This window comes from Condylura cristata, unplaced genomic scaffold, assembly GCF_000260355.1.
Source record: "Condylura cristata isolate star-nosed mole 26May11 unplaced genomic scaffold, ConCri1.0 scaffold00040, whole genome shotgun sequence".
NCBI lineage: Eukaryota > Metazoa > Chordata > Mammalia > Eulipotyphla > Talpidae > Condylura > Condylura cristata.
Window position 1 is genome coordinate 3,876,810 of NW_004567141.1, and position 18,363 is coordinate 3,895,172.

General features: G+C 47.5%; 2 protein-coding genes across 2 annotated transcripts in view; one reads left to right on the top strand and one right to left on the bottom strand.

The window, feature by feature from the left end:
• Window positions 1-304: 304 nt before the first annotated feature.
• On the bottom strand, window positions 305-17,508 carry SHE (Src homology 2 domain containing E). Its single transcript, XM_004693768.2, has 6 exons — window positions 16,879-17,508; window positions 14,430-14,556; window positions 6,519-6,830; window positions 5,098-5,254; window positions 4,271-4,390; window positions 305-2,097 (listed from the first exon to the last, which is right to left on the bottom strand). The coding sequence occupies exons 1-6, from the start codon at window positions 17,506-17,508 to the stop codon at window positions 1,911-1,913; spliced, it is 1,533 nt and encodes a 510-aa protein (XP_004693825.1). The 3' UTR covers window positions 305-1,910.
• A 102-nt stretch (window positions 17,509-17,610) lies between these two features.
• Window positions 17,611-18,363, top strand: part of TDRD10 (tudor domain containing 10) — a 39,469-nt gene continuing 38,716 nt past the window's right edge. Inside the window, exons 1-2 of the mRNA XM_004693637.2 lie at window positions 17,611-17,642; window positions 17,752-17,874. Coding sequence (XP_004693694.1) covers window positions 17,611-17,642; window positions 17,752-17,874 — 155 coding nt within the window. The remainder of the gene's footprint in view (window positions 17,643-17,751; window positions 17,875-18,363) is intronic.

An 18,363-nucleotide genomic window follows, 5' to 3' on the forward strand; every position in this document is an offset into this window, starting at 1 on the left:
CTGTGTATCATCAGATCTACTTTCAAAACGTTATTTCATTATACAGCACAGTTGCTGGGTATGGGCCAAAAATCATTTAGTGCACCGAGAAAAATTTTATAAGGCTTTTAGCATTTATTAGAATAAGGATAATTGCTATATTTCCTATGCAGAACAGGGTAAGTAAAAAATAAGGTTTCGTCTCTACAATATTGAACTAAAAATAAGTTTAACACAATGAATTATTTGTATATGGAAGGCAATAAATATTTATTGAATGGAATTGGAATAATAGGTGCTAAGTTTTAAAAATCTGCACTAAAGATATAGCACATGAACCAGTACACATTAAATAAGTTCAATCAGTACTTAAACAGAACACTCTTTAGTAATAAAATCATTGAGACTCAGTGAGAAGTTGCTTCTTCCTCTCAATTTTTTTAAATCAAAGGTCATAAAACCCTTCGGTTAAGACCTCAACTAAATAAAAAAGCAAATGTTTATTAACGGCTAAATTATAACAGTAAAATGATAACTAATAATATAAAGGTATACTGGCTTTAAAAAAATCAATCAAATCAAGATTCTTTGTGTAGGTAAAAGAAGCTACAAAAGTTTACATTTCATTGCTGACAACACACCTGCATCCAGACCAGTTTGAGAACCAAATTCCAAACGGTGACTAGAAACACCGCTGCTGGGCTGACTGGCGCCCCTCACGGAGAGGCTTCTCGCAGCACGCCATTCCCAAGTTCTGTCTTTTTGTTTTTTTCACAGTAAGAAAATTGGCAATATAAGTTCACAATAAGTCATAAAGATAATACTATGAATATTAATTTAATATCTTAAGCAAAAGTAGTTAGAGAAAACCTCAAAATTGTTAAAAATATTTTTATACAGTGGGAACCCGCCTGCTCTGTAGAACATGAGAGACCCTGCAGACTTCAGTGACCCAGTTCACACCACCAGATCTACCTCCCTATCTATCTATACACACACACACACCTTTTAATTTACTCTAAAAGTACAAAGCAAATTTCATTTGAGGGACAGAAATGAAAAATGTTTCCATACCAACTAAAACTAAAGATGAAACAAAGGATGTCTGAATTTCTGTATAGTTATCCAATAAGGAAACAGTTTTTATCAGTATCGAGCTTTGCAGATTTTCAGATTTTTTAAAAGTCAGAAATGAAATGTGTTATGTATTTTATCCTATAACTCAGAGTTATAATAATAATAATGCCAATATCAATTATATGGGTGATTCTTAAATCAGGGGTACTTCATTCCTATTTATGTTCTTTTACTGATTTGCTGAAAAATGATGAAAAAGTTTCTGGAGATTCAGAAAATACAAACTTCCTTAGAAGGCTGATGGACAAAACATTCCTTTTGTCAGACGTTAAGTTAGGAATTTCATGGACTTTGGTGCTGAATTAGGACCTTAAAAGGTGTTCACTGCTCTTTATTTCCTACTGCTCATCCTTTTCCCCAGAAAGGGGTCCACTATCAAATGCTCTTCTGGCCCACATCATCATTTTTGTCATCTTCTTTAAAAGTCATTGCTTGGGGTGGCTTATTTGAAGACCAGAGACTCCAGATCAAAGATGAGCACATTTCTAGACAACCTAATTTTCCTGAGCTCCTGACTTACCTGTCCTGAGGGTCACACCTTCAAGAGCCCACTCTTCTCCAAAGAGTGAAGGCAACGGGGATATCATGGTTTCTTATCGTAGCAAAGAGGAAACAGGTGAGTAACCGGGTATCATGCAGTGGATTCTAGGTCAAAGACTTCTGACTTGTAAATGAAGTCTCTCACTTCCTACCAATTATTCTGGTGCAGTCCAGCCTTGTCCTGAGCTGCTGGTTGGGTGCTGATGTCCTCTCTTAGGTGTGAGAGGCATGACCGGGGGTTCAGTGGCTGAACCTTAGTGCAGCTTGCTGTGCACAGGGTAGAGCAAGGTCATGTGTTCTGCCCCCTTGAAGGGCAGCTTTTCGTTGGAGTAGTAGTGTACCACTTCAGGGATGCTGTCAAACACAGCGCTGGGCTGGTTCAGTGTGTACTTGTTGTCTTTGGTCTGAGCCACAATGATGTGGACACATCCTTGACTAGTTCTGGAACAAGACAAAAATTAAGGAGACATGAATGAGCCAGGTCACAGTGGACAGAGTCCCATCCATTCCTGGAAATAAGAGTTATAAACAAACAGAAATCAACTCTGCACTCCGCTAGAGCACTCAGGAACTTCATAGCCCTCGATCATAGGTGACTTGCTTGTCCTTTAATATACAGAAGCCATCAGGCACTGGACTGAAAAGGAAAAAAAATTGCCAAGTCCTGCCTGTGCCCCTAAGTACCAAAACCAAGCCCGAGTGTGAAACCACTAAGGGCGGGTTTAAGTTCACTCTCTTCATCATGGCTGAAGGGACATGGTCTTTCCTCCCCAAAGAACACATTAACAATAATAATAAAAAAATGTTTCCTCCCCTCCACCCCATCTGGAAAGACGGTTCCTGGTTGTATATAATGACAGCTGGCACTGAGGGCTCAAAGATCTAATCCATGAGCACCAGTTTCAGGAGCACAGCAAAGCTATTCCTGGTATTGTGTGTCTGGTGGCCTATCCTGGTTCTGAGCCCTGTTGCTCTGACACTCCCCCCGCAACCTCTTTTCCCCTCCAGCGTGATTGTTTCAGCTGCAGGGGCTCAGCTTCCTCAGGAAGGAAATGCTGTTAGAGCTCTTGACAATGATCCTCCAATATAGCACCATTGAACTCACAGCCCAATGAGAATTTCCATGATACAAGATCCACCCGGCCTGATGATCAAGACTGCGTTTCTGTGTGCACTTGGAAGAAGGCAGTGTCTGTGTACACTTGCACAGGGGAAGAAGAGCGAGTTGGTGTTCCTTCTTTGCCAGAAGAAAGTGGTATCAAAAACACAGCTGGCATTTTGACAATTAAGGGGTCTGATTTATTAAAGTGCTAAACACTAGGAAGTAAAGGAACAACTGAAGTGTTGTTAGAAATTATCCTTTTTGGACTGATCACAAAAATATACGGAGAACTGGTTAAACTCAACAAAAATAAACAACCCCATCAAAAAATGGGCAGAAGAGATAAAAAGACACTTCTCCCAAGAGGAAATGCAGATGGCCAACAAGCATATGAAAAAGTGTTCAACATCACTCGCAATAAGGGAGATGCAAATTAAAACCACAATGAGATACCACCTCACCCCAGTGAGAATGGCACATCTTCAAACAACTAGCAACAACAAATGTTGGCGAGGATGTGGAGAAAAAGGAACTCTCCTGCACTGCTGGTGGGAATGCAAACTAGTACAACCACTATGGAAAACTGTTTGGAGGTTTCTCAAACTGCTAAACATGGAGCTTCCCTACGACCCAGCAATCCCACTCCTAGGTACCTACCCAAAAGACACAAAAACACTGATTGAAAAAGATACTTGCACCCCCATGTTTATTGCTGCTTTATTTACAATTGGAAAAACATGGAAGCAGCCCAAATGCCCAAAAGTAGATGACTGGATTAGAAAGATGTGGTACATATATACAATGGAATATTACTCAGCAACCAAAAAGAGAAACACATGTCTTTTGCAGCAACTTGGATGGAGCTGGAAAAGATCATGCTCAGTGAGATAAGCCAGAAAGAGAAAGAAAAATACCGGATGGTTTCGCTCATAGCAAGAGTATAATGGAGCAGGTGAGAAAATAACAAAAATAATGAACAACCATATACCAGAGATATTTTGTGGAGGTGGAGTGGGGAATGGGATCAAAAACGGGGGGGTGGGGAGGGAAGTGCACGGGATTATGGTGGTGGCACACGGGTGACTTGGTGATGGGAAGCCCGCGGGGATTACAATTGAGATTGGAAAAAAAAAATGTACAAAATGATGTAAAAATAAATTATTATAAAAAATTACCCTTTTTATGAGGACCTGTTTCTCTGCCTACTTTCCTTGAGATCAGATAATAGTATAGTGGGAGCTGACTAAAGTACAGTGATAACAAAACAGGACACTCAGCAACCTTTCACGAGGTCACACCCCAAGAAGACACCCTGCTTCAGAGAGTAGAGGCGACAGGGAATGGTGTTCCATGGTGCATTCACCCAACACGACTCTGCATTCTGCCGAGAGCATTTCATGTGCAAGCCAGTGCATCCTGGTTTCTCTGATCACCCGCCCTGGCCAGCCACCCAGGACAGAGGCGCCTCCCACTGCACGTAGCCAGGCGGTCCCGGGAGGCTTCAACACTTACTTGAGTGCAATGGAGTACCTGCTGTTCCCCGACTCACTATTTCTAACCAGGTAACCGGCTTCTTTGCAAGGCTGCAGTCGACTCTCCGCCTCAGCACGGGTGATGGCACCATGGTACCAACTAAAAAGGGAGGGGAGATATTGGTATCAAAATAGGAACCAGACAGCACATCCTTCCATAAAGTATTATTTAAAATGGGCTTCCTGGCCCTCCCTGGTGGCTCAGCGGGTTAAAGCACTGCACTAAGAAGCTTAAGCTGCTTCCGCATGAGTTCGATCCCCGCCTGCCCCAGAGGTGACCACATGACGTGGCAGACCTCTCCTGACCCGCCCGCTGCTCCCCTCAGCAGTGTACTTCGTCGATCTGCCTGTTCTGCTCCCCACTCTGTCCCTGGTGAATTCTCTCACCCTCCGCATCTCTGGCCTGTACCCCAGTTCTGTATGAATAAATAAATAAATCTTTAAAAAAAAATAATAAAATGGGCTTCCTGGAAACTCAGCAGCCTGAATCCCTCCCATTCAGATCAGACAAGGAGCAGATTTGGGGAGTCTTGGATCACAAAGCCTATCAGCATGCAAGAGTGAGCTTGAGGTGCTGGCGTCACCTCAGGCTCTCCCTCTGCCCAAGAGAATGGACTCAGGCTCTGCTTCGGGGGATGCAGTGCCCTTTCCATCCTGCACAACTGCATGAGGCTTCAAAAGGAGTTTCCATGAATCAGCGCCACACAGACAAGTATCAAAAGTGATCATGTCAAGTGGGCCAGGGTGCCCTCCCTGCCAAGACTATCAAGAAGCCTCATCTGTGGCAAGTGTCTGTGGGAGACTCACGGCTGCTTTTCCAGGGGCAGGGCCGGGTCCACTCTCTCCCCATCAGCATGGTCAGCAAGCGCTGGCTTCAAGATCTTCTGGGTCCAGCTCTTCTGCCGGTGGTGCTGCCTCACCGTCTCCTCCTTGATGGCAGGACGCTCAGTGCCTTCAAACTGAACTGGAAGGAAGGCTCCATTTAACCTCAGAGGTCTCCCGGGGACAGGTGCAAACCCCCCTTGCCACCCAGCTTGGGAAGGCAGCCTCCCCTCCTTGACGCACAGCACCCCGGGGGAGCCCTGTCTCCGCTGTCTCTGCCATCTGATCACGCTGCATCCATATGCGTGCACGTCTCTGTAAGATGTTCACCGGTGTAAAAGTAGTTTTAAGATATAAGAGGAAACCACTTTAATATATTTTAGCATGTACTTCAAAACACTCTTAGTAGCAGCATATTTAGAATGACAAAAGGATAAACATAGTCAGGCAATAATTCCTTGCAATAGAGGGTATCATCCTGTGAAACCAATGGCCAGTTTTTACTATGAAATAATAAAGTCAACTCAGAGGCAGACTCTGCTGAATAGTGCCTTCAAGATGCTGGGACACCTAGGCTGGACAGAGGAAAGGAGCTAAAATGAGTCGTGTTTAGGGAATAAAGGAGAATGGAAAGAGAAAAAGAAGGTAAAATGAACAAGCCCTTGGCACAAGTACTGAGAAAGCAGAAGGTACCCAGTAGGTTTGGAAAAAACTAAAGTGGACTCAGAACTTTGCATCTGTTACTTTCTCTATTCATCCTTCTAGTGGCAAACTTGGCTTCACTGTTAGAGGGCAAAAATTTCCTAAATTTTAAATCAAAGGCAAAGCCAAGTAGAAAAACCATGCTTGGGACAAGCAAGGGAGTTTACCAGTAACATCTAGTGACAACCTTCTACCAACTCGTTCCTCAGTCATTTTAAAAATTCACACTTGAAGAACTGTTTCCTTTACTAGGATTTTCGAGGGAAAAATAAAGAGAAAAGCTAGTTTCATCCAGCTTTCCAACCACCTCTACCTGTAATCCATTCGATCCAGTACTGCCATTTCATAAATAGGGGCTTTAATAGGTTTGAGGAGTAGCACCAAATAAGAATTAGAAAAAGCTGCTCCCAATTTCATAGCTTCGGGGTGATCGGATAAGCTTTTCAATAGTCATTTAAGGCATTTCCAAAACAGTTGCACACTGTGAAGAGAAAGAAAAGTAAAGGTGTGCAGAGGATAAAAATAAATGCCCGTGAACAGCTCAACAGCCAAATTCGTATTTCCCCACATCAAATTCCTTGAAAAAGACGTGAGGCTGAGGAACATGGAGAAAATAGCCCTGGCTGAAAAGCTGGGCGGGCCGGGAGCCGGGGGCATCTCAGCGGGGCAGCGGGAGGGCAGCTGTGGGCCTGCCCAGCCCTCACCTGACAGAGCTCGCACAATCTGCTCCTTTTTCCACTCCCAGGGCTGCTCATACTCGGCCGCTGGCCGCTCATCATTCTCAGGCAGTCGGCTGTGTCCCTCGGGGGGCCAGGCCTTCCCCTCGGCCCTGGGGCCTCCCTCTGCTGGCTCATAGGGTGTGTCATACAGCTGGGGGGGCTTCCCCAGCAGGTCCTTGGAACTCCGTCTCTTGGCCAGTGTGTCTGACTTCATGCCATTCTCCCCTGACTCGCAGGGACCGTCGAGCAGCTGGAGGGCCTTCACCAAGGGGTCTTTGGAACCTCGCCGCCGGATCTCTGAAAGACAAACACCATGTGAATGACTGAGAGAAAAGGCGCCATGAAGGGCCAGTAATGAACCCTGTCAGCCTTCACCTCTGACTAAGGGTCTGGAGGAAGGCGGCCCAGATGGCTTCTTGAGGACAGTGTTGCAAAGAGTTCTCAAGAGATCGGGGTCTTCAACTTCTTCCGTTCAGTTTCCGGAGCCAGATAATGGGGTCAAGTCATAGGCCAAGGATTCCCATCTGGAGACAGGCATGCTTCTGGCGGCCACTTGCACAATTTGAGTAGAGAAGCGGCCGCCAGGCAACCTGCTCCAGGTTCCAGTCCCGATGGCTGCTCTGAGATTAGCTCCGCTTGGAAGATTTTCCACCTTGTCGCGAAGCTAAGAATATTTCAAAAAAGAGGACCTACGTTTTTACCTTATTGAGAGCATTAGTCAATATGTGCTGAGGGGAGACATTCACGTGCATCAGACAGAGTCCTTGACTTTTAGGGGGCTTCAATACAACTGGGAAGCCAGACAGATTCCCCAGTAATATGTTACAGGTTTGATAACTACAGGACAAATCAAAGTAAAACTAACTCAACAACTGACACCCAGTTATGGTGTACTCTGTGCCAAGTGCCAAGCACCTCTGAGATGGTCTGAACCACAGGGCAAGTGAAGCACTATTATCTTCTTGGTACCACAGAAGAGCAAACAGAAGCACAGATTTGAAGGAAATGGCGCAAACCTGGAGTTTGGATTCAAGAGGAGGAAGCTGAGCTCGACACCCACACTCTCCCCATGCCACTTGGTGGCTCCATGTGGAGGAGAAATGGAAGTGGCTGACTTTGATAGACAAGGTCATTTCCAGCAGAGGAAGTTCATGAGCCAAGATATGGAGGAGGGAGCGTCAAGGGCTTGCTTCCATGGGGGGGGGGGGCGCTGAGAAGTTCAAAGACAGACAACTAGCAGAGGAGAGGGAGTGGGGACAGCAGCTGGAACAGCGGAGGGCAGGCAGCAAGCACAGACATTCCAGAAGCAAAGGTAAGAAACTTAGATTGCTCTGCGTGCTCGGAGAAACTTTGAAGTGTTTGAACAGGTAATACTGACCATAGCGTATGGATGGGGTAAGTCAGACAACAGGTATGGTCTGCATCGAAGCACAGAAATGGATGTAAATCCACCAGCCTCGGCTGCCAGCCAGCCAGCCAGCCACAGCGGGAAGCAACCGGCAGTGTCTGGGGACTGACCGTTTTTGGGTCCAGGGGCTGCGGCTGGTGGAGTCAAAACACCCAGAGCTGGTCATACACAGAGTATCACGCTGTGCTTCTTCTAAATGCCCGTTAGGGCGCCCTCAATCCATTCACCTGGTCAGGCCCAGGGGACCTTTCCAAGCACAAGCATCTCATCTCATCATTTGAAACCTCCTAAGCTCTCAGCTGTGCACTAGGAACGTTCAAACTGCTCAACACGGCGTGAAGAGCCTCCTACAACCATCTCCCAGCAAACACCACCCTGCTCCTGCCCCGACACCACCATCCGATTCTTTTCTCCAACCAAATGGTACAAGTTCCTTGTGCATGCAGTGTCCCCGTGATCTTTGAAGCCTTTGACACCTAACCCGGTTCTCTCCTGTCCATCTTCTCTCAACGCCCCCCATCTGCCAGGCTCACTGCTGTGCCCACCCCCTTTCACCATGCACTGCCTGTCCACTTTCTGTGGACTTATTTATTGATGTGTCTGTATTTCCAATTTGGTGAAGACTGTCAGGGTAAGAGCCCTCATGCTTTATCTTCGTAGGGCACAGAGTTGGGCTAGATAATGGTTGGAAGAGGGGAGGGGAGAAGGAGGAGGCATTCTGGGACTTCACTGGGCAGGTGACAATGTGGATCTGAGGCTCTGCAGAGAATGAAGGTCAGAGAAGCAAGTCAAGGAGTTACTCATAAATGGGTGGCTGTGAGGACCGAACAAATGAAGGCAACCACAGAGAACAGGAGGGCAATGGAGAAAGAATGAGGGTCAAAGGCAGAACCTGGGGCTTCTGTGGCTGCAGGGAACGGAAGAAGAGGTGCCAACAGAGACAGAGGAGAAGAGAGGGCGAGAGAGTGAAATTCACAGAAACAAAGGAAAGCAGCACCTTCCCGGTGACTTAAGCGGGCACAGTGACACCCTATGGAGACGTGACATGGACTCGGGGATTCCGCAACAAGGGTGGGACAACAAATGAAACACTCAAAGGAAAATGATTAAAATCAGGAGTCCAAACAGGTACAATTCATGGAGAGACTGGAGTTACGACTTTGCTAGACAGGGGCCCTCACTGCAGCTGGCTTCCAGTCTTTAAATTTACTGAGCTCACCTGATGCCTGGGTCCCATCACCAGGGCTCCTGATTTGATCTTAAGAGGACCTCTGGAAGTCTAATGAGAAGCTCAGCCTTAGAAGCACTTCTACACTTCTTGGGTCCCCGGTTCCCCCGGTGCAGTCCCTCCTGCTCTCCAGGGCGAGCCAGGTCAGTGCTAGTCCCAGCCCAAGGAGAAGGGTTCTCCCTGCACCTAGAACATGCACATGAGACATGAACACCTGAAGAGCCCTCCTCTGCCCCAGGACTGGAAAGCCAGGGGCTTGGGTTACACACACAGGGGGCTGGTGGCAGAGTTAACTCTCCAGTCTGAATCTCCTAACTTGTAATCCCATGCTTTTATTCAGAGCTTATTCTCAATGAAGTTCTGAAAAACAAGACGCAAGAGCACTTTGCTCTTAGTTCGGTTTAGAAATGGCTGGAATTTTAAAAAGACAAAATCCCTACAAGACCTATTTCCACATCCGGGAGAAGGGGAAGAGAAAATACAAAGGAATTCAAAAGGGGTAAAGTCAGAAATTTTAGGCTTCTGATCAGAACCTATATTCACCCTCAGTTCAGACTGGCAGAGGCTGGGGAAAGCTTTCCCAAGGTCCTGCCTCAACTGTGTCTCAGATGAACACAACAGGGCAAAAGCTGATTCCAACCTTTACATGGAAGTCCCACTCACAAGGCAATTTTGATAACGGATTAGGACCCTGAGTTCATATTACTACAAGTGGTAGAGTTTTTCTTCTGAGAGTAGGCCCTGCATGCCTCTGTTTCCGACAGCCCTTGCACCCTTGGGTTCTGGAAAGCATGCACATGAGAATGTTTCTTGTCAGGACGGTCCTGGGATCCGGCAAAACCCTCAAAGTACTATCAGGTTTTCAAACAATGTTTAATTAGGAGAAAAAAAGGGCTTGAGAGCAGGGCCCCTCCACCCTTCAAGGGGAGTAACCTTAGGGGAGTAACCTTTTAGTCCATTCCAACACCTGGCTGCCCCCAACCTGAGGCTCCATAGAAACAGAAACAATGTGGGCCTGCCAGCCGACCCTTCCTGCAGGGAGAATAGCCCCCTGACGTGCAGTGCTGGCTCCAAGAGGAAACCAGCCTGAGAAGGAGGAAATGGACAGAGGAAGCTACGCCCTGGCTCGGCCGATAGGGCCATTTACCACAGGGACAACAGAATGCAGCCGTGGGTGCAGATAAACAGCCGCCCACAGCAGGGCTGACCTGCACCAGTTAAAGGTGTGACTGGGCGTGAAACCAGTCCCCGCACTGGCTGTAGGTAAGTATGCCCAGGTATGTGAAAACCTAGCCGATGATGCCGACTTTCTTGTACTAAATTAATAAGAGTTAGCAACTGATACTCTTCCACACTTGTCCAGAACTCTCCTTGAAAATGTATTTCTAGCTCGAGAGTATCTACATCATGGCTATGTTTATTGGATGATGCTATGTTATACCAGCATCTCTTGAAGCCTCGTAAAGCAATGAGGCGATAAGTTATCCTGTTTCACAGGTGAGTCAACTGAGGCCTGGCAGAATGCCGAACTCAGATCCACACTATCAAACTACGCATTATCACACCCTCCCCAAAGACGGCTTGTAAAATGCTGACGGCAATTTCTATGATGCACCTTTCCTCTCCAATCCATTTCACAACACTACATTCGGTCTTACAAGGCTCTTCTTTCCCTCTTAGAGTCAGAAATAGGGCTATTAGGTTGCTTTAAGCACTTTATCAGTGTTGAAGCTTTTGATTTAAATTTACTTAATTTTTAAATTATTTTTAAAATTTACTAAAATGTCCCCTGCCAATCTAGGTAGAATGTTCCCTTATCAGATAAATTTATATAACTGAATAAAAGCAGATAGAGTTCACAGCCCTAGACAAGTACTTACTTTTTTTTTCACAGTAGATCAGTATTTAAACAGAGACCCAAATGATGTGTTTGTCCTTTAGATTTTGACTATTTACACAAACCAACAAAACTATTTGGCAGCAAAAATCAGATTCTGAAAACCATCGGAGTCTGGAACTCAGGACTAAAACCAAAGGCAGGGCCTGACCTGTCGGCTGCACACCCACCCCCACGTGGGAGCTTTCTGAACCTTGTTTCCCTCCACCCTAAACGAGACTTCTAGCAGCACCCAACCCTTTGCAAGGCTCCTGAGCTCTCAACCTGAACCGCCCCCGCAGGGAAGTGTTCGCAGGCCCCATGGACTGCGGTGGCTAAAATGTACCCTGCCAACCCAGGCAGACTGCTCCCGCTCATTTGGCGAAAGTGTTCTCATTTAACAGACAACCGAGGCTGATGCTGCTATTGCCTTGTATTCAGTCGTATGTTTTTATGAACAATACTTCAGATAATTCTAGGTGAAAAGATATTGGTATGTTCATAAATTCTTAACTTTAAAAAGTTAAATGCAAAGTTTTGGTGGCAGTGATGGTGGAGGGCAGATAGATCCAGGGAACTGGGGTCCTAGATATTTAGCCACCAGAGTAAGAACAGCCTCTTAACTTCTGTTTCTTCCTTTGTTCCCTGATGAAGATGGTGGCTCTGCTACCTGGTGGCACTCACCACACTTTCAAGGTACACATTTTCTTCCCTGTTGGTGTCAGGTCCACAGAGATGTGGCCCATGTCCCTTGTATGCCGAGCCCGGCACAGGACTGTTACGTGGTAAGTAAATGCCTAAGAAATAGTGCAGCATGCTATGAAATAATATCATGAGCAGTGATTTTTGCACTCCAGATATTGTTAGAGCCGGAGGTGCCATCCCTTCACTTGCACTGAAACAGCCATACTTGGGGAGAAAGATCAGTACGGGGTGGACTCACTGCTAGGTGGAATATGGAGACATTAAACAAAGGATCACGGGGATCACGGAAAGACAAACTTGAAACCTGACTATAGATCTAAGGTATCCAGGAGGGAGGAAGCAGGCAGAGTGGGGTGGGGGTGGGGGGCAACATGGGTGTGGGAGGCAGGACTGTGGGTGCTTTGGTGGTGGGAGACCTGTGGGGACCACACTGAGTGGAGAAATGCTATGCTGTGAAAAATAAGAATATAAAATAATGACATGTCATAAAAGTAAAACGGTCATACAGCGTTCTACAGTTAAATCATATTCTTTACTATTTTTCACATCTGCACAATGCTGAAGCAAATTAAAATACAATAGCTAACATTTCTCAAGAAATATGAGACATTTCTGAACTTGGTTTTTACAACCAAGCAAAAAAAAAAAAAACCAACCCAGTAGCAAATCTTTTATTTCCAGCTTCCGATAAACTCACTTCCTGTTATTTTGTCCAGCTGTGTAACCTATGTGCGTATATTCTCTACACTGATTGAGTGCTCTGTGATATGTATTTTTCAATGTAGCAACTTTAAACATCACCAATATAAAAATTTTTTGCAGAGCAAAGAAAAAATCTGAAACTTTTAAAAGTTAGCAATTTAACTTAATACATTTGCATTTATTCTTTCACAGAATATATTAATTTTATATTCTTAAATAAATTTATTCACATGAATGGCTGTAAACCAGCCTGGAATTTAATAAATACTCCAATATTAAATGCTACCCACCACCACTATTCTATTTATATCACTGAGCTAATTGTAACTTTCAAATGCAACTTTGTGAGTCTGGGTGGAAAGATGCCTTACTGGTGCGGAAACTAATGTGCTTTCGCATACATCACTTCTAATGTGTCCTGAGAACATGGTGAAGCTGACTGCCCACTCTGCTGAGGGACAGATCTAGATTTTAATTTCTTCTGGCTCTAAAAAGGTCTGTGAGCATAGGGAAGTCAGAATCTCTTTGGTCTTGATGTTAACTGCATAACAAGGGGAGATAAAGCAGTGGCATGTCTAGGGATACAGAATTCTATGGGAATTATATGGAAAAAATAAAGATATATTCATTTTTTAAAAGCATAGCACTTTCCTCTTATCAGTGTGACTCCAGAAATAAACATCTGAGATGTTTAAAGAGAATGAAAGGAATAAAAACGAAAGGGCAAAGAAATAGAAATCAAAATGGAATTTTTTTGTTTTAGAAAACCTTCCTCAACTGGATGTAAAAGTAAAACTTTCCCCTTATTCCTTTCAAGTCTCCGATATTTTTAAAAATTCTGACTAAGTTCATTTTCACTTCCTTTCATTCACAGATTTCATGAGAGGTCACAGTCCAGTGACCTTCAGGGTCACAGCCTGGCCAGGGTACACCCTCCCCAATGCAGGCCTTATCTCTGTAAGCAGAGAAGCAGGAAACAGAGCAATGCTTTCCTGTTGCAGCTCCATTTCATTCTAAAGCCTGTCTCGACCCTCCCAGGGTGCTGCCCTGCTCCACTCTTCTGAGGTTAGGCTTCTGGAGCCTCAGTTGCCAGGCTCTCAATCTGTTTTTACACAGGAGAAACAAGGCCTTTCATGTATGATCAGTGGTCGCTTTCCCAGGCACGAAACCCAGGACGCTCCAGCAAGGCCCCAGGGAATCAACGTTCAGCTTTTTTCATATGAATCCAAAAAGGTTTAAGGAAAATTAGGCGAATGAATAACTCACTCTAAAATTCATAAGTAAATAATTTAAACTAGTTTTTTAGAAGTTCCATTTATACCAACTTAAGAGAATTATGAATAAAAAGGAAAGTTTGACCCTTAAAGTGACAGTGATTGCTTAGCTCAGAAGTTGGAACTCTTTGACATGAAGTTACAGGATTAGATGATCATGTTTTTAGGAGGTTTGCCTAGAACGGCCAGAGATCAGTACTCATTCCCTGGTAATTGAATGTTTTGCTCTAATGTTGTGGAGCTTGTTGAGAAATCAGTCTGCTTCAACACAGGGTCACGTCACGTTTGCATCTCTTACAACTTAAAATCCTTCCAATGTGTCCCTTGGTATAGATTTATGACTCTCATTACGAATGTCCAAGGTTTGCAAGTGGCCAAGAAATGTATATAAATCATCTTCAAAGGGAAGATCTCACATGCACACAAGTGAAGACCACATTCTGGCCAGATCTGTAAGCATCCATGTGTCACCTAGCATAGAATTCAGAACACTTACATGACCCATACACATTTTAAAATGAAAACATAAAAAACCATTAAAGAAGTTAACCAGCTACTTTGACCTTGTTTGGGGTCTAGTTTCTTTCTTTCAGTCAGTAGGATCTGGTTAAACCACTTCATCCCTCCTCCTGAAATACTTTTTTTTAACCACACCAAGCAGATGTGGGATTTCCACCCCTGTGAAGCAGCCCCTGGTGCAAACCTGTTATCATTTGTTGGGCATCATAGGGCTCCATGTAACCATCATTCTCTCCCACTCTCTCTGCATCCCGTTGACCTTTTGTCCGTTTCGCATCGTAAGGGTCAGCATAGTCTTCCAGGATGATGACCTATGAGAAAGCCAGAGAGGAGAGTGTTGCTAAAGGCTATCATATGCCAAAATGGCAAAGGTAGCAAAATGTCTACTGAAGACCTCCTGCACGTCTGAGGTCAAACTGCTAACCAGTTCTAGCTAGCCTTTGTGCTTGATCCTGTTCTTCATCCAGTTGAACAGACAGTGATTTGGTAGTATAACTAACTAGCCACAGTTCATCTAAACAAATACTGATCCCCAAGGTTCAGCTGACCTCTCCTCATCTCCCCATGCAAAAACAAATAAAACACTTGCTGGCTTAAAGGATGGCAAGGTTGGAAGTGGGCAGTGGAGAGTCTGTCTTTAAAGTATAAAAAGATGACCTTCCCTATGACTTTTTTTTTAAAGATTTATTTATTCGTACAGAACTGGGGTACAGGCCAGAGATGCGGAGGGTGAGAGGATTCACCAGGGACAGAGTGGGGAGCAGAACAGGTAGATGGACCAAGTACACTGCTGAAGGGAACAGCGGGCGGGTCAGGAGAGGTCTGCCGCGCCATGTGGATCTCCTCCAGGGCAGGCGGGGATCAAACTCATGCAGAAGTGGCTTAAGCTTCTTAGTGCAGTTCTTTACCCCGCTGTGCCACCAGGGAGGGTCTCCCTATGACTTTTTAATGCCAACTAGGGCAGCAAGATAGCCATGTAAGCCAGGCAACCACCCAGTGGCCTCTGAACATCTACCAGTTCTGGCCAGGCATTGTGAAGGAGTCCAAATAAACACAAGAACTGTTTCCTGTCCTCAAGGAATGTATTTAACAGCTTCATAATAAGAAGCCTACGAAAAAGCACTAAACAGTATTGTTGGAGTTCCAGGTTCAATAATTCATGGCATTATGATTCTCATATCATATCAGATACTTTGATAGATCTTTGTGAAAGAAAGCATCCATTGTTCCAAAAATAGAAAGGTGGTGTATGCACAATGGTTCTGTTTTATAGCAGTGGGGGGATAAAGCAGGTTTAGGGGACCCTTCTCAGGGAGGAGGTCCCTGGTCCTGTTCCACATGATTACATTCTCCAAGGAGTTCCTGGCGAAGTACCACTGAGCTGGCGGCAAGACCTCAGATCAGCAGGGAGAAGTGAGGAGAGAAGGCCTGGGAGAGCTGGCTGACGCAGCTCACACACCTGGAGGGGCCCCCGCAAACAAGCAGACTGCACAGGGTGGCAAACACCACCCTTTGCCCCTCCCGACTGCCTACTATGATGTGCATGACAGTACCCCAATGTACAATGATGGTGCTTACGATGTGTCGTGACCCGCTGACTGATAACTGCTGGCCCCTGCCATCCACAGCTCTCACCCAGTGCCTGCCCAGGGGAGTTGCACTGTAAGTAGGTGGGGAAAGAATGGAGGAAAGAACAGAAGGGCCCAACACAGACACACATGGCTTGTGTATGGGTTCTGGACTTGATCCAGGGAGGCAGCACGTTTGAAGCCTGGGCAAGACAAAATTAAAGTTCCTACGTCAGGATACAACTCCAGGGCAGGAGACTGGACACCCCCTGTGAGCGCTTTTCACACTGTGGATTCAAAACAAAACCAAATCCTAACTCTTTTTTGTAAGAATGAAGCGCGTCTCCACACATGGTCACACTCTTCTTACTAGCTACCTCAAGTTGGACAGCACCCAGAAGACCTCCGGTGTGTAAGAAGCAGGAAACACCTTCTTCTCTCCAGATCTGTAATTTCCGTAAGGGCATTTCCTTGTCCTCCCCCATTCCGCCCCCAATCTCTAGACTCTTGTGCCCCTACATGGCTACTACACAGCAAATGTTCATGGAATGAATGGAAGGGCTGTAATCTTGGGGTGCAAATGAAACTCTGAGAATTCCCTTGCAGGTAGAATTTCAAACACAGTAGAGAAGGAGGGCAAGTGGGCACAGAAATCCACTCTTGCAGTTTAGAGGTTACTGTTTTTTATATTCAAGAAGCATATATGCTATACCCATGTCTAGCTTTGCCAGCTCCTTGGCTGCCAAAATTCAGCCACATCTACAAAGATTTAATAAACCAGCAATATCTCATTCAACTACTCCTCAAAACTATAAACAAAATTAAACGAATAGTACATTTCCGCAAAACTCCCCACCTCTAAAAATGAAGATTTTTTACCACCAGAAGGGAAAAAAACCCTAATGATGTTAAAGCATCACTTAGGAGTCACCAAATGTTGGGGGTGGGGGTCACACAGCCTCACCTTCTCTAGATAAAGAGACCGGGGGTTGAACAGGCTGGCTACGCTCCCCTCCACCGTGCGGTTTCTGCAGGGGACTGCTGACCCAGGGGCTGCCCTCTTACCGTGTCCTGCTGCTTAATCACCTTGCCCTTGTCCAGCTCAGGGCCCAGGGAGGACGGGGAAGAAGATGCCGAGGAGCAGCTGCTGCTGCTGCTGCTGCTACCGCTGCTGCTGCTGTTACTGCTGCTGCTGCTGTTGCTGGGGTAATTGTTCTTCCCGTTCTTCTCCTGCGTGTCCACCTTGATGAGCCTGTTGATGTAGGTGCTGCAGCCCGAGATCTTGGCTGCGCCCCGGTGGGGCTCCTCCTCGGTCGCCCGGGAGTTCTTGCGTCCCTTGCCCGCGGCAGCCTGGATCAGACCCTGCAGGCTGTCCCGGGACAGCCGGCTGTCCTTGGGGGCGCCGACGCCGGCCCTGCTGCTCCCCAGCTCTGCCGCGGAGTTCTTGCGGCCCTTGCCGGGGGTGGGCCCCGCGCCGCCCGTCTCGGAGTTCTTGCGCAGTTTGCCACCTCCCCCGCCGCCGGGCTTGGCCCGCTCCGACACGGTCTTCAAGTTCAGGGGGAACTCCTTGAACCACTTGGCCGCCATGAGGGGGGCCCAGCCGGCGCGGACGAGGAGCGTCGTGGCCGCTGAGCAGGCCAGCGAGGAAGCCCAGCCCAGACACCGAGAGGCGCCAGGGGCCGGGGGCCACTGCATTCCCCGGGGCTGGGGCGCTGGAGGCCGCGGCGAGGCCCCGCGACGGCAGGGTGGAGTCCCACGGCCCGGGGCGGGGGGCCCGGGGCGCCGAGCAGGCGGGCAATGGCCGCCGCTCCGGACACGAGCGGCGACAGGCACGACACACCGGGCCCCGCCCGGGCTCGTCTTCAGCGCCTGCCGGGCCCGGGGACGCGGCGGCTCTCCGGGGCGCCGGAGGACTCCCCCCTGCCTTTTCCTCCTGAGGTGGGAGAGGCCGGGCTCACGGAAGCCCCCGGACAGCCCTGCCCACACTCCCCGGGATGAGAGGGACGGCGCGGCGGCGGCGGCGGCGGCGGCGGCAGTGTCCTGGCGGCGCCGCGACGGACGGTGGACAGACGGCGGGTGCACACCCTTCGGCGCGCCCCTCCCCTCCGCCGCTGGCGCCTCCCAGCCCCGCCACCTCCCGCCCTGCTCCGGGGGCGACGGGATCAGCAGCTCGGCGGGGGCGGGTCCGCGGGGGCTCTGGAGAGCTGCGGGTCTGCTGACCCGCAGCTCCGCTGAGTTTGGAGCCCGCCGATTCCCCCGCTACCCCCGGCGGGCCTCGGTCGGGCGCTGCCTTCAAACGCGCCCAGGGCGCGACACGTGCACCTCTCCCATCCACTGAAGGCGCCCCACGGATCCGCCTGGTTCAGTCACTCCACTCTGCGCAAAAATTATTTTTGGGGCGTGGCGTGGTTAGGGACAGGGTATGTAGGGGGTGCGGATATGTAGGGGGTGCATACTACGAGTGGGCGCGGACATAGCGGTCACCCGCCCCCAGGATCCTTTTCCCTGAGCGCCGCGGGGAGCCTCGAGGACCTGACTCTTCTAGCGCCG

What these genes read in the sequence shown, in the direction of transcription:
- SHE (XM_004693768.2), bottom strand. Translation starts at nt 17,508, where the DNA reads ATGCAGTGGCCCCCGGCCCCTGGCGCCTCTCGGTGTCTGGGCTGGGCT. An exon ending in GATTGTGCGAGCTCTGTCAG is followed by an intron (nt 5,255 to 6,518) that starts GTGAGGGCTGGG and finishes CCTTCCTTCCAG; the next exon opens with TTCAGTTTGAAGGCACTGAG. An exon ending in CTGCCCCTGGAAAAGCAGCC is followed by an intron (nt 4,391 to 5,097) that starts GTGAGTCTCCCA and finishes CTCCCTTTTTAG; the next exon opens with TTGGTACCATGGTGCCATCA.